The 16,059-nt window shown below is 33.7% G+C and overlaps 1 protein-coding gene across 1 annotated transcript in view; it reads right to left on the bottom strand.

Moving 5' to 3' along the window:
• KLHL40 (kelch like family member 40) overlaps positions 1-14,916 on the bottom strand; it is an 89,300-nt gene extending 74,384 nt beyond the window's left edge. Inside the window, exon 1 of the mRNA XM_073677229.1 lies at positions 13,604-14,916. Within this exon, the coding sequence (XP_073533330.1) occupies positions 13,604-14,746 (1,143 nt within the window). The 5' untranslated portion in view covers positions 14,747-14,916. The remainder of the gene's footprint in view (positions 1-13,603) is intronic.
• Positions 14,917-16,059: the final 1,143 nt, after the last annotated feature.

The following is a 16,059-nucleotide window of genomic DNA, read 5'->3' as shown; positions in this document are numbered from 1 at the left end:
ACTATAATACTGCTCCTAAGTACAAGAATATAACAACTATAATACTGCTCCTATGTACAAGAATATAACAACTATAATACTGCTCCTATTTACAAGAATATAACAACTATAATACTGCTCCTATGTACAAGAATATAACTACTATAATACTGCTCCTATGTACAAGAATATAACTACTATAATACTACTCCTATGTACAAGAATATAACTACTATAATACTGACCCCTATGTACAAGAATATAACTACTATAATACTGCTCCTATGTACAAGAATGTAACTACTATAATACTGCCCCTATATACAAGAATATAACTACTATTATACTGCTCCTATGTACAAGAATATAACTACTATAATACTGCCCCCTATGTACAAGAATATAACTACTATAATACTGCTCCTATGTCCAAGAATATAACTACTATAATACTGCCCCCCTATGTACAAGAATATAACTACTATAATACTGCCCCCTATGTACAAGAATATAACTACTATAATACTGCCCCCTATGTACAAGAATATAACTACTATAATACTGCTCCTATGTACAAGAATATAGCTACTATAATACTGCTCCTATGTACAAGAATATAACTACTATAATACTGCCCCCTATGTACAAGAATATAACTACTATAATTCTGCCTCCTATGTACAAGAATATAACTACTTTAATACTGCTCCCTATGTACAAGAATATAACTACTATAATACTGCTCCTATGTACAAGAATATAACTACTATAATACTGCTCCCTATGTACAAGAATATAACTACTATAATACTGCTCCTATGTACAAGAATATAACTACTATAATACTGCTCCCTATATACAAGAATATAACTACTATAATACTACTCCTATGTACAAGAATATAACAACTATAATACTGCTCCTATGTACAAGAATATAACAACTATAATACTGCTCCTATGTACAAGAATATAACAACTATAATACTGCTCCTATGTACAAGAATATAACAACTATAATACTGCTCCTATGTACAAGAATATAACAACTATAATACTGCTCCTATGTACAAGAACATAACTACTATAATACTGCTCCTATGTACAAGAATATAACAACTATAATACTGCTCCTATGTACAAGAATATAACTACTATAATACTGCTCCTATGTACAAGAATATAACTACTATAATACTACTCCTATGTACAAGAATATAACTACTATAATACTGACCCCTATGTACAAGAATATAACTACTATAATACTGCTCCTATGTACAAGAATGTAACTACTATAATACTGCCCCTATATACAAGAATATAACTACTATTATACTGCTCCTATGTACAAGAATATAACTACTATAATACTGCCCCCTATGCACAAGAATGTAACTACTATAATACTGCTCCTATGTACAAGATTATAACTACTATAATACTGCCCCCTATGTACAAGAATATAACTACTATAATACTGCTCCTATGTCCAAGAATATAACTACTATAATACTGCCCCCTATGTACAAGAATATAACTACTATAATACTGCCCCCTATGTACAAGAATATAACTACTATAATTCTGCCTCCTATGTACAAGAATATAACTACTTTAATACTGCTCCCTATGTACAAGAATATAACTACTATAATACTGCTCCTATGTACAAGAATATAACTACTATAATACTGCTCCCTATGTACAAGAATATAACTATTATAATACTGCTCCTATGTACAAGAATATAACTACTATAATACTGCTCCCTATATACAAGAATATAACTATTATAATACTACTCCTATGTACAAGAATATAACAACTATAATACTGCTCCTATGTACAAGAATATAACAACTATAATACTGCTCCTATGTACAAGAATATAACAACTATAATACTGCTTCTATGTACAAGAATATAACTACTATAATACTGCCCCTATGTACAAGAATATAACTATTATAATACTACTCCTATGTACAAGAATATAACAACTATAATACTGCTCCTATGTACAAGAATATAGCAACTATAATACTGCTCCTATGTACAAGAATATAACAACTATAATACTGCTCCTATGTACAAGAATATAACAACTATAATACTGCTCCTATGTACAAGAATATAACAACTATAATACTGCTCCTATGTACAAGAATATAACTACTATAATACTGCTCCTATGTACAAGAATATAACTACTATAATACTACTCCTATGTACAAGAATATAACTACTATAATGCTGCCTCCTATGTACAAGAATATAACTACTATAATACTTCCCCCTATGTACAAGAATATAACTACTATAATACTGCCCCCTATGTACAAGAATATAACTACTATAATACTGCCCCCTATGTACAAGAATATAACTACTATAATACTGCCCCCTATGTTCAAGAATATAACTACTATAATACTGCTCCTATGTACAAGAATATAGCTACTATAATACTGCTCCTATGTACAAGAATATAACTACTATAATACTGCCCCCTATGTACAAGAATATAACTACTATAATTCTGCCTCCTATGTACAAGAATATAACTACTTTAATACTGCTCCCTATGTACAAGAATATAACTACTATAATACTGCTCCTATGTACAAGAATATAACTACTATAATACTGCTCCCTATGTACAAGAATATAACTACTATAATACTGCTCCTATGTACAAGAATATAACTACTATAATACTGCTCCCTATATACAAGAATATAGCTACTATAATACTGCTCCTATGTACAAGAATATAACTACTATAATACTGCCCCCTATGTACAAGAATATAACTACTATAATTCTGCCTCCTATGTACAAGAATATAACTACTTTAATACTGCTCCCTATGTACAAGAATATAACTACTATAATACTGCTCCTATGTACAAGAATATAACTACTATAATACTGCTCCCTATGTACAAGAATATAACTACTATAATACTGCTCCTATGTACAAGAATATAACTACTATAATACTGCTCCCTATATACAAGAATATAACTACTATAATACTACTCCTATGTACAAGAATATAACAACTATAATACTGCTCCTATGTACAAGAATATAACAACTATAATACTGCTCCTATGTACAAGAATATAACAACTATAATACTGCTCCTATGTACAAGAATATAACAACTATAATACTGCTCCTATCTACAAGAATATAACAACTGTAATACTGCTCCTATGTACAAGAATATAACTACTATAATACTGCTCCTATGTACAAGAATATAACTACTATAATACTACTCCTATGTACAAGAATATAACTACTATAATACTGACCCCTATGTACAAGAATATAACTACTATAATACTGCTCCTATGTACAAGAATGTAACTACTATAATACTGCCAATATATACAAGAATATAACTACTATTATACTGCTCCTATGTACAAGAATATAACTACTATAATACTGCCCCCTATGCACAAGAATATAACTACTATAATACTGCTCCTATGTACAAGATTATAACTACTATAATACTGCCCCCTATGTACAAGAATATAACTACTATAATACTGCTCCTATGTCCAAGAATATAACTACTATATTACTGCCCCCTATGTACAAGAATATAACTACTATAATACTGCCCCCTATGTACAAGAATATAACTACTATAATTCTGCCTCCTATGTACAAGAATATAACTACTTTAATACTGCTCCCTATGTACAAGAATATAACTACTATAATACTGCTCCTATGTACAAGAATATAACTACTATAATACTGCTCCCTATGTACAAGAATATAACTATTATAATACTGCTCCTATGTACAAGAATATAACTACTATAATACTGCTCCCTATATACAAGAATATAACTATTATAATACTACTCCTATGTACAAGAATATAACAACTATAATACTGCTCCTATGTACAAGAATATAACAACTATAATACTGCTCCTATGTACAAGAATATAACAACTATAATACTGCTCCTATGTACAAGAATATAACAACTATAATACTGCTCCTATGTACAAGAACATAACTACTATAATACTGCCCCTATGTACAAGAATATAACTATTATAATACTACTCCTATGTACAAGAATATAACAACTATAATACTGCTCCTATGTACAAGAATATAGCAACTATAATACTGCTCCTATGTACAAGAATATAACAACTATAATACTGCTCCTATGTACAAGAATATAACAACTATAATACTGCTCCTATGTACAAGAATATAACAACTATAATACTGCTCCTATGTACAAGAATATAACTACTATAATACTGCTCCTATGTACAAGAATATAACTACTATAATACTACTCCTATGTACAAGAATATAACTACTATAATACTGACCCCTATGTACAAGAATATAACTACTATAATACTGCTCCTATGTACAAGAATGTAACTACTATAATACTGCCCCTATATACAAGAATATAACTACTATTATACTGCTCCTATGTACAAGAATATAACTACTATAATACTGCCCCCTATGTACAAGAATATAACTACTATAATACTGCTCCTATGTCCAAGAATATAACTACTATAATACTGCCCCCCTATGTACAAGAATATAACTACTATAATACTGCCCCCTATGTACAAGAATATAACTACTATAATACTGCCCCCTATGTACAAGAATATAACTACTATAATACTGCTCCTATGTACAAGAATATAGCTACTATAATACTGCTCCTATGTACAAGAATATAACTACTATAATACTGCCCCCTATGTACAAGAATATAACTACTATAATTCTGCCTCCTATGTACAAGAATATAACTACTTTAATACTGCTCCCTATGTACAAGAATATAACTACTATAATACTGCTCCTATGTACAAGAATATAACTACTATAATACTGCTCCCTATGTACAAGAATATAACTACTATAATACTGCTCCTATGTACAAGAATATAACTACTATAATACTGCTCCCTATATACAAGAATATAACTACTATAATACTACTCCTATGTACAAGAATATAACAACTATAATACTGCTCCTATGTACAAGAATATAACAACTATAATACTGCTCCTATGTACAAGAATATAACAACTATAATACTGCTCCTATGTACAAGAATATAACAACTATAATACTGCTCCTATGTACAAGAATATAACAACTATAATACTGCTCCTATGTACAAGAACATAACTACTATAATACTGCTCCTATGTACAAGAATATAACAACTATAATACTGCTCCTATGTACAAGAATATAACTACTATAATACTGCTCCTATGTACAAGAATATAACTACTATAATACTACTCCTATGTACAAGAATATAACTACTATAATACTGACCCCTATGTACAAGAATATAACTACTATAATACTGCTCCTATGTACAAGAATGTAACTACTATAATACTGCCCCTATATACAAGAATATAACTACTATTATACTGCTCCTATGTACAAGAATATAACTACTATAATACTGCCCCCTATGCACAAGAATGTAACTACTATAATACTGCTCCTATGTACAAGATTATAACTACTATAATACTGCCCCCTATGTACAAGAATATAACTACTATAATACTGCTCCTATGTCCAAGAATATAACTACTATAATACTGTCCCCTATGTACAAGAATATAACTACTATAATACTGCCCCCTATGTACAAGAATATAACTACTATAATTCTGCCTCCTATGTACAAGAATATAACTACTTTAATACTGCTCCCTATGTACAAGAATATAACTACTATAATACTGCTCCTATGTGCAAGAATATAACTACTATAATACTGCTCCCTATGTACAAGAATATAACTATTATAATACTGCTCCTATGTACAAGAATATAACTACTATAATACTGCTCCCTATATACAAGAATATAACTACTATAATACTGCCCCTATATACAAGAATATAACTACTATAATACTGCTCCCTATATACAAGAATATAACTACTATAACACTGCTCCTATGTACAAGAATATAACTACTATAATACTGCTCCCTATGTACAAGAATATAACTATTATAATACTGCTCCTATGTACAAGAATATAACTACTATAATACTGCTCCCTATATACAAAAATATAACTACTATAATACTACTCCTATGTACAAGAATATAACAACTATAATACTGCTCCTATGTACAAGAATATAACAACTATAATACTGCTCCATGTACAAGAATATAACAACTATAATACTGCTCCTATGTACAAGAATATAACAACTATAATACTGCTCCTATGTACAAGAACATAACTACTATAATACTGCTCCTATGTACAAGAATATAACAACTATAATACTGCTCCTATGTACAAGAATATAACTACTATAATACTGCTCCTATGTACAAGAATATAACTACTATAATACTACTCCTATGTACAAGAATATAACTACTATAATACTGACCCCTATGTACAAGAATATAACTACTATAATACTGCCCCCTATGTACAAGAATATAACTACTATAATACTGCTCCTATGTACAAGAATATAGCTACTATAATACTGCTCCTATGTACAAGAATATAACTACTATAATACTGCCCCCTATGTACAAGAATATAACTACTATAATTCTGCCTCCTATGTACAAGAATATAACTACTTTAATACTGCTCCCTATGTACAAGAATATAACTACTATAATACTGCTCCTATGTACAAGAATATAACTACTATAATACTGCTCCCTATGTACAAGAATATAACTACTATAATACTGCTCCTATGTACAAGAATATAACTACTATAATACTGCTCCCTATATACAAGAATATAACTACTATAATACTACTCCTATGTACAAGAATATAACAACTATAATACTGCTCCTATGTACAAGAATATAACAACTATAATACTGCTCCTATGTACAAGAATATAACAACTATAATACTGCTCCTATGTACAAGAATATAACAACTATAATACTGCTCCTATGTACAAGAATATAACAACTATAATACTGCTCCTATGTACAAGAACATAACTACTATAATACTGCTCCTATGTACAAGAATATAACAACTATAATACTGCTCCTATGTACAAGAATATAACTACTATAATACTGCTCCTATGTACAAGAATATAACTACTATAATACTACTCCTATGTACAAGAATATAACTACTATAATACTGACCCCTATGTACAAGAATATAACTACTATAATACTGCTCCTATGTACAAGAATGTAACTACTATAATACTGCCCCTATATACAAGAATATAACTACTATTATACTGCTCCTATGTACAAGAATATAACTACTATAATACTGCCCCCTATGCACAAGAATGTAACTACTATAATACTGCTCCTATGTACAAGATTATAACTACTATAATACTGCCCCCTATGTACAAGAATATAACTACTATAATACTGCTCCTATGTCCAAGAATATAACTACTATAATACTGTCCCCTATGTACAAGAATATAACTACTATAATACTGCCCCCTATGTACAAGAATATAACTACTATAATTCTGCCTCCTATGTACAAGAATATAACTACTTTAATACTGCTCCCTATGTACAAGAATATAACTACTATAATACTGCTCCTATGTGCAAGAATATAACTACTATAATACTGCTCCCTATGTACAAGAATATAACTATTATAATACTGCTCCTATGTACAAGAATATAACTACTATAATACTGCTCCCTATATACAAGAATATAACTACTATAATACTGCCCCTATATACAAGAATATAACTACTATAATACTGCTCCCTATATACAAGAATATAACTACTATAACACTGCTCCTATGTACAAGAATATAACTACTATAATACTGCTCCCTATGTACAAGAATATAACTATTATAATACTGCTCCTATGTACAAGAATATAACTACTATAATACTGCTCCCTATATACAAGAATATAACTACTATAATACTACTCCTATGTACAAGAATATAACAACTATAATACTGCTCCTATGTACAAGAATATAACAACTATAATACTGCTCCATGTACAAGAATATAACAACTATAATACTGCTCCTATGTACAAGAATATAACAACTATAATACTGCTCCTATGTACAAGAACATAACTACTATAATACTGCTCCTATGTACAAGAATATAACAACTATAATACTGCTCCTATGTACAAGAATATAACTACTATAATACTGCTCCTATGTACAAGAATATAACTACTATAATACTACTCCTATGTACAAGAATATAACTACTATAATACTGACCCCTATGTACAAGAATATAACTACTATAATACTGCTCCTATGTACAAGAATGTAACTACTATAATACTGCCCCTATATACAAGAATATAACTACTATTATACTGCTCCTATGTACAAGAATATAACTACTATAATACTGCCCCCTATGTACAAGAATATAACTACTATAATACTGCTCCTATGTCCAAGAATATAACTACTATAATACTGCCCCCTATGTACAAGAATATAACTACTATAGTACTGCTCCTATGTACAAGAATATAACTACTATAATTCTGTCTCCTATGTACAAGAATATAACTACTATAATACTGCCCCCTATGTACAAGAATATAACTACTATAATACTGCCCCCTATGTACAAGAATATAACTACTATAATGCTGCCCCCTATGTACAAGAATATAACTACTATAATACTGCCCCCTATGTACAAGAATATAACTACTATAATACTGCTCCTATGTACAAGAATATAACTACTATAATACTGCTCCTATGTACAAGAATATAACTACTATAATACTGCCCCCTATGTACAAGAATATAACTACTATAATACTGACCCCTATGTACAAGAATATAACTACTATAATACTGCCCCCTATGTACAAGATTATAACTACTATAATACTGCTCCTATGTACAAGAATATAACTACTATAATACTGCTCCTATGTACAAGAATATAACTACTATAATACTGACCCCTATGTACAAGAATATAACTACTATAATTCGGCCTCCTATGTACAAGAATATAACTACTATAATACTGCCCCTATGTACAAGAACATAACTACTATAATACTGCCACTATGTACAAGAATATAACTACTATAATACTGCCCCCTATGTACAAGAATATAACTACTATAATACTGCCCCCTATGTACAAGAATATAACTACTATAATACTGCTCCTATGTACAAGAATATAACTACTATAATACTGCTCCTATTTACAAGAATATAACTACTATAATACTGACCCCTATGTACAAGAATATAACTACTATAATACTGCCCCCTATGTACAAGATTATAACTTCTTTAATACTGCTCCTATGTACAAGAATATAACTACTATAATACTGCTCCTATGTACAAGAATATAACTACTATAATACTGCCCCCTATGTACAAGAATATAACTACTATAATTCGGCCTCCTATGTACAAGAATATAACTACTATAATACTGCCCCTATGTACAAGAACATAACTACTATAATACTGCTACTATGTACAAGAATATAACTACTATAATACTGCCCCCTATGTACAAGAATATAACTACTATAATACTGCCCCCTATGTACAAGAATATAACTACTATAATACTGCTCCTATGTACAAGAATATAACTACTATAATACTGCTCCTATTTACAAGAATATAACTACTATAATACTGCTCCTATGTACAAGAATATAACTACTATAATACTGCCCCCTATGTACAAGAATATAACTACTATAATACTGCTCCTATGTACAAGAATATAACTACTATAATACTGCCCCCTATGTACAAGAATATAACTACTATAATACTGCCCCCTATGTACAAGAATATAACTACTATAATACTGCTCCTATGTACAAGAATATAACTACTATAATACTGCCCCTATCTACAAGAATATAACTGCTATAATACTGCTCCTATGTACAAGAATATAACTACTATAATACTGCTCCTATGTACAAGAATATAACTACTATAATACTGACCCCTATGTACAAGAATATAACTACTATAATACTGCCCCCTATGTACAAGATTATAACTACTATAATACTGCTCCTATGTACAAGAATATAACTACTATAATACTGCTCCTATGTACAAGAATATAACTACTATAATACTGCTCCTATGTACAAGAATATAACTACTATAATACTGACCCCTATGTACAAGAATATAACTACTATAATTCGGCCTCCTATGTACAAGAATATAACTACTATAATACTGCCCCTATGTACAAGAACATAACTACTATAATACTGCCACTATGTACAAGAATATAACTACTATAATACTGCCCCTATGTACAAGAATATAACTACTATAATACTGCTCCTATGTACAAGAATATAATTACTATAATACTGCTCCCTATGTACAAGAATATAACTACTATAATACTGCCCCCTATGTACAAGAATATAACTACTATAATACTGCCCCCTATGTACAAGAATATAACTACTATAATACTGCCCCCTATGTACAAGAATATAACTACTATAATACTGCCCCCTATGTACGAGGACATATAACTGCTAATTTACGGTTTTCTCTGAAAGAAAATGTAATGCCTTTTTGTAGTAATATACAGTGTTTTATGCCGGTCCTGTAGTTTCCCTCTCTGGATACACAGCAGCTCCTCAGGTTATATATTAGCAGTTGGTTTCTCCGCTTACAGTATTATACGTTTTTCAGATATCCTCATTAATGTCGCTGGCATAGATCTTCTCTTCATGTCCTACACTAATTAGTACAGCTCTGTGATGTAGCAGCTGCCCATGTGCTGTGCGAGGTCCCCATAACTGGCCACATTTCTGCTGTGGCAGGAGGTCGCACTACGTCATGTTACACCCGCACCCTCCCTGCAGGGTCCTTTAAATGTGATGTGAGGAGGGCAGGGAGCCGGCTGCTCTGTGACTATGCTGAGTAAGCATTCACTAATAGCCACCAACTATCACAGGAGCTGGAAATGACCCCTGCATCCATCCCTAACATTACTACAATATACAGGACATGCCCAGGTTATACCAGCTGTACATATATAATTATATACAGGAGATGTCCAGGTTATACCAGCTGTACATATATAATTATATACAGGAGATGCCCAGGTTATACCAGCTGTAGATATATAATTATATACAGGAGATACCAGGTTATACCAGCTGTACATATATAATTATATGCAGGAGATGCCCAGGTTATACCAGCTGTAGATATATAATTATATACAGGAGATACCAGGTTATACCAGCTGTACATATATAATTATATACAGGAGATGTCCAGGTTATACCAGCTGTACATATATAATTATATACAGGAGATGCCCAGGTTATACCAGCTGTAGATATATAATTATATACAGGAGATACCAGGTTATACCAGCTGTACATATATAATTATATGCAGGAGATGCCCAGGTTATACCAGCCGTACATATATAATTATATACAGGAGATGCCCAGGTTATACCAGCTGTACATATATAATTATATACAGGAGATGCCCAGGTTATACCAGCTGTACATATATAATTATATACAGAAGATGCCCAGGTTATACCAGCTGTACATATATAATTGTATACAGGAGATGCCCAGGTTATACCAGCTGTACATATATAATTATATACAGGAGATGCCCAGGTTATACCAGCTGTACATATATAATTATATACAGGAGATGCCCAGGTTATACCAGCTGTACATATATAATTATATACAGAAAATACCCAGGTTATACCAGCTGTACATATATAATTATATACAGAAGATGCCCAGGTTATACCAGCTGTACATATATAATTATATACAGGAGATGCCCAGGTTATACCAGCTGTACATATATATAATTATATACAGAAGCCCAGGTTATACCAGCTGTACATATATAATTGTATACAGAAGCCCAGGTAATATTGGCTGTACATATATATTTATGTACAGAAGATGCCCAGGTTATACCAGCTTGCTCCATATCACTATTGTATATGCTGTATATACCTAGTGGAGGATATTCTATAGATCCTCAGTTTTGTTTGGCTTTGGTTCTATACACAGAATAAGTAAATGAGATGACGTGTTACAAATTGTTATAATCTCAGTTCAGGAAAGATTATAAATTTCTGGTTTCCCATTTGATAGCAGCATGATGCAGGGGCAGAGAGCCTGATTCCAGCGATGTGTCATTTACTGGACTGCTTAATGCAGTTTTGATAAAATCCCTGTTTTCTCTGCTACAGATCTAGCAGGGCTCTGAATGCTGAACTCTGTATAATCCTGCCAACAACACTGATTGGCGGCATTCTGTTTACATTGTGCTTAGGCAGTGGTGAGGGAGGGGTTACATAGAGCAGTAGGACTACATGGCACGAGACAACTAGTCCTGCTGATAAAACACTGACTTTATTGAAACTAACTACAGCAAGCAGCCCAGTTAGTGACACATTGCTGGAATCAGTGTCTCTGTCTCTGCATTAAACTGCTCTCAGATTAGGTGGCAATAACATCTTGACAGATCAGATATTGGGTGAATGACATGTGATAGACAACCCACAGACAGGAAAAAAATAACTGTTTTCTGACCCCAATATTCGCTGTCTGCAGGAACCTCTGATGACCCCTGATGAAAGCTGTAATCTGATCATCTTCAAAATTGGCAGAAACTGGTAACTTTGTAAAATATCAGATTTTTCTTTTAAGCACATTAAAAATTCATCACAGCAGAGGGACCATGAACGTCGACGCATTTCGACACAGAGATCATTAATTCGTTAAGACCTTTGTGTCGAAACGCATCAACATTCATCTTCCTCTGCTATGATGAATTTTTAATGAGTTTAAAATAAAAATGAATGAGGGGAGACTGCGGAGAAGCACGGACATCCCCGGTACTGCGGTTCTTAGGGTCAGAAGACCATTGTTTTCCTGTCTGTGGATCATCTCTCACGTGTCGCTCACCCATTGTCTGCACTATGAAGGTGTTACATTGTTACATTGTTCTCTTTTACAATCAGTGGCTACAATCCTTACTGACCTGAGACAAGTTTTTGGATCATCACTGCCAATCGTGGCTCTTTCATTGTAACTACTTTAAGAAAAGTTATTTTTTTAGATTCTCACAATTTTGCTTGATAAACTTCTGAGCTTTATCCACTGATACAATATCTGGGACTTCACCACCAGAGTTACAATCCCAGCAGTGAGTGATGATGTCTGAGAGTCGTCTGGACCCTACAACATGACTCCACGAGGATCTTCATATGCTTTGAATTAAGTGGGAGGTTTTTATGTGTCTCTCCCTGGACTATCTGCCTAGAGACTAAGTGCAGACTTCAGTCCATAACACTCCAGCTCAACTCAGATTATCCAAATTGGCTGGAACTGGAGTAAAAAAAACAAACGTTTGAAGGTGATTTAGGCCAGAAAATTGGTGAAAATACTTTTATGAATCATCTTGGTTGGATTGGTGGAATGTTTGCGACAACCATAGATCAAAGAATAACATTTTTTTCTCCTAGAGAACGTTAAAAACTGTCTTGATGGGCTTACCTGTAAGAAGTATGAACTGAGTGGTTCGTCTTTGCTCTCCTCATTGTAGTAAAGTCCACCTGCCACAAAGATTTGGTTTTCCTTTGTTACCAAACTGACGTGATTTTTTGGGATCTGAGCCGATAGTGAAGCAAAGAAGCACTCGTTTGCGATTGGATCGTATCCGACTGCCCCCGTGTCACTAATCATGAAGACCAGGTCCTTTAAGAACATTCCAAATCTCAATGTATCATTCAGAATTCCAGGAAGGGCTTCTTCATCTTCTTCACCATCCTCAACATCTCCATTGACTACCTGCTCCCCATCTTTGTCCTGTCCTGATTTTTCAGACTTCTTCTTCTTCTTAACCACCGGCAGTTTTCCTCCTTGGGCCTCCTTGACCATCTGAAGCTTCTTCAAGACATCTGGACTAGATTTAACTAACTCATGTTTCTCTACTTTGTTCTTGACGTAATCCTGGGGCATGAGGCGGAAGCGGATACTTTCGAAGATGACGGGCAGGGCCTTGACTCGACTTTCTTTCTCCTTGGCAGCCCACTTCATGACAACTTCGAAGACTTCCTCTTCCTTCTCAATGTTGAGGTTGTCGCTGGATATGACAGCAATGAGTTCATCAGCGGACAGTTGGTAGAACTCATTGTCCCTGGTGATTAGGTTGAAGCGATCGCATAGAAAGTCTCTAGAGCAGACGGCCAGGCGAGGACAATCCAACATGAGACCCAAGCGAAAGATGGCCAGACAGTTACTAAGACACAATTTCTTCTGGAGAAAGGAGACACAGACTGTGAATATGGAAGGGATCTGGAACATATTGGCCACAGAGAAGATGTCCTGAACGTTTTTCTCCGTAATCTCGATTTCAGAAGTGTAGATGTAATGAAGAATTTTCCCCATCACGTCGGGATCCACATCTTCAAGGTCAATTTCTTTTTTCTTGTTCTCCTCTAAGTCTGAGAGAAACATGGCTCGGAAGTAAGGGCTGCAAGCTGCCAGGACCAGCCGGTGGCATGGAAATTCCTTTCCCTTTATCTTCAAGATGCAATCTATGAACTTGTCGTTGTCCAACATATCCTTGAGACCATCTTGAAGCAACGTTTGCTGGTAGAGTCTCTGCTCTTCACTCTGTTGCACGGGAAGTGTCATTTTGGGTTACAGATCTTCTGCTTTGGCCACCAAAACTAGTCAGATGTCACTTTCTTCTATTATGAATAAGTCTCGGAAGAAAGAAGTCTTCCTTGCGACCTAACACACCGCCACCACCCAGTATTTGAAAGCCGTGCTATTACAGCTGACTTAGCTCATCAGCTGCTCCCTATATATAGTAACAACATTACAAAGCAGTGGGATCCTGAATGTAACATGATCACCACATGGACATGACACATTGGACAAGTGGAGGGACAGCTGTCTGCGGGAGGGCACCAGCCATGGACGGTCCAAACGTGACTCATCACCCAGGGACTGCAAAAACTCCAAGGAAAACCGTCACCACTCTATTTGGTGAAATGAATCATTTGGATTCCATCCATAATCATGAATCAAAATCTAAAGAGACTCTTTACACTCACCCTCGTGACAAATATTCTCATAAAGCTGTGTTATCTAATGAGATCACACAATATATAAACTATATGCACATTTTATATATATACAGTACAGACCAAACGTTTGGACACACCTTCTCATTTAAAGATTTTTCTGTATTTTCATGACTTTGAAAATTGTACATTCACACTGAAGGCATCAAAACTATGAATTACCACATGTGGAATTATATACTTAACAAAAAAGTGTGAAACAACTGAAAATATGTCTTATATTCTAAGTTCTTCAAAGTAGCCACCTTTTGCTTTGATGACTGCTTTGCACACTCTTGGCATTCTCTTGATGAGCTTCAAGAGGTAGTCACCGGAAATGGTTTTCACTTCACAGGTGTGCCCTGTCAGGTTTAATAAGGGATTTCTTGCCTTATAAATGGGGTTGGGACCATCAGTTGTGTTGTGCAGAAGTCTGGTGGATACACAGCTGATAGTCCTACTGAATAGACTGCTAGAATTTGTATTATGGCAAGAAAAAAGCAGCTAAGTAAAGAAAAACGAGTGGCCATCATTACTTTAAGAAATGAAGGTCAGTGAGTTCAAAAATTGGGCAAACTTTGAATGTGTCCCCAAGTAAAGTTGCAAAAACCATCAAGCGCTGCAAAGAAACTGGCTCACATGAGGACCGCCCCAGGAAAGGAAGACCAAGAGTCACCTCTGCTTCTGAGGATAAGTTTATCTGAGTCACCAACCTCAGAAATCGCAGGTTAACAGCAGCTCAGATTAGAGACCAGGTCAATGCCACACAGAGTTCTAGCAGCAGACACATCTCTACAACAACTGTTAAGAGGAGACTTTGTGCAGCAGGCCTTCATGGTAAAATAGCTGCTAGGAAACCACTGCTAAGGACAGGTAACA

This window comes from Phyllobates terribilis, unplaced genomic scaffold (assembly GCF_046119375.1).
Source record: "Phyllobates terribilis strain yellow unplaced genomic scaffold, ASM4611937v1 Scaffold_4__5_contigs__length_816908805, whole genome shotgun sequence".
Classification (NCBI taxonomy): Eukaryota; Metazoa; Chordata; class Amphibia; order Anura; family Dendrobatidae; genus Phyllobates; species Phyllobates terribilis.
This window is presented reverse-complemented; position numbering and strand designations above follow the sequence as displayed.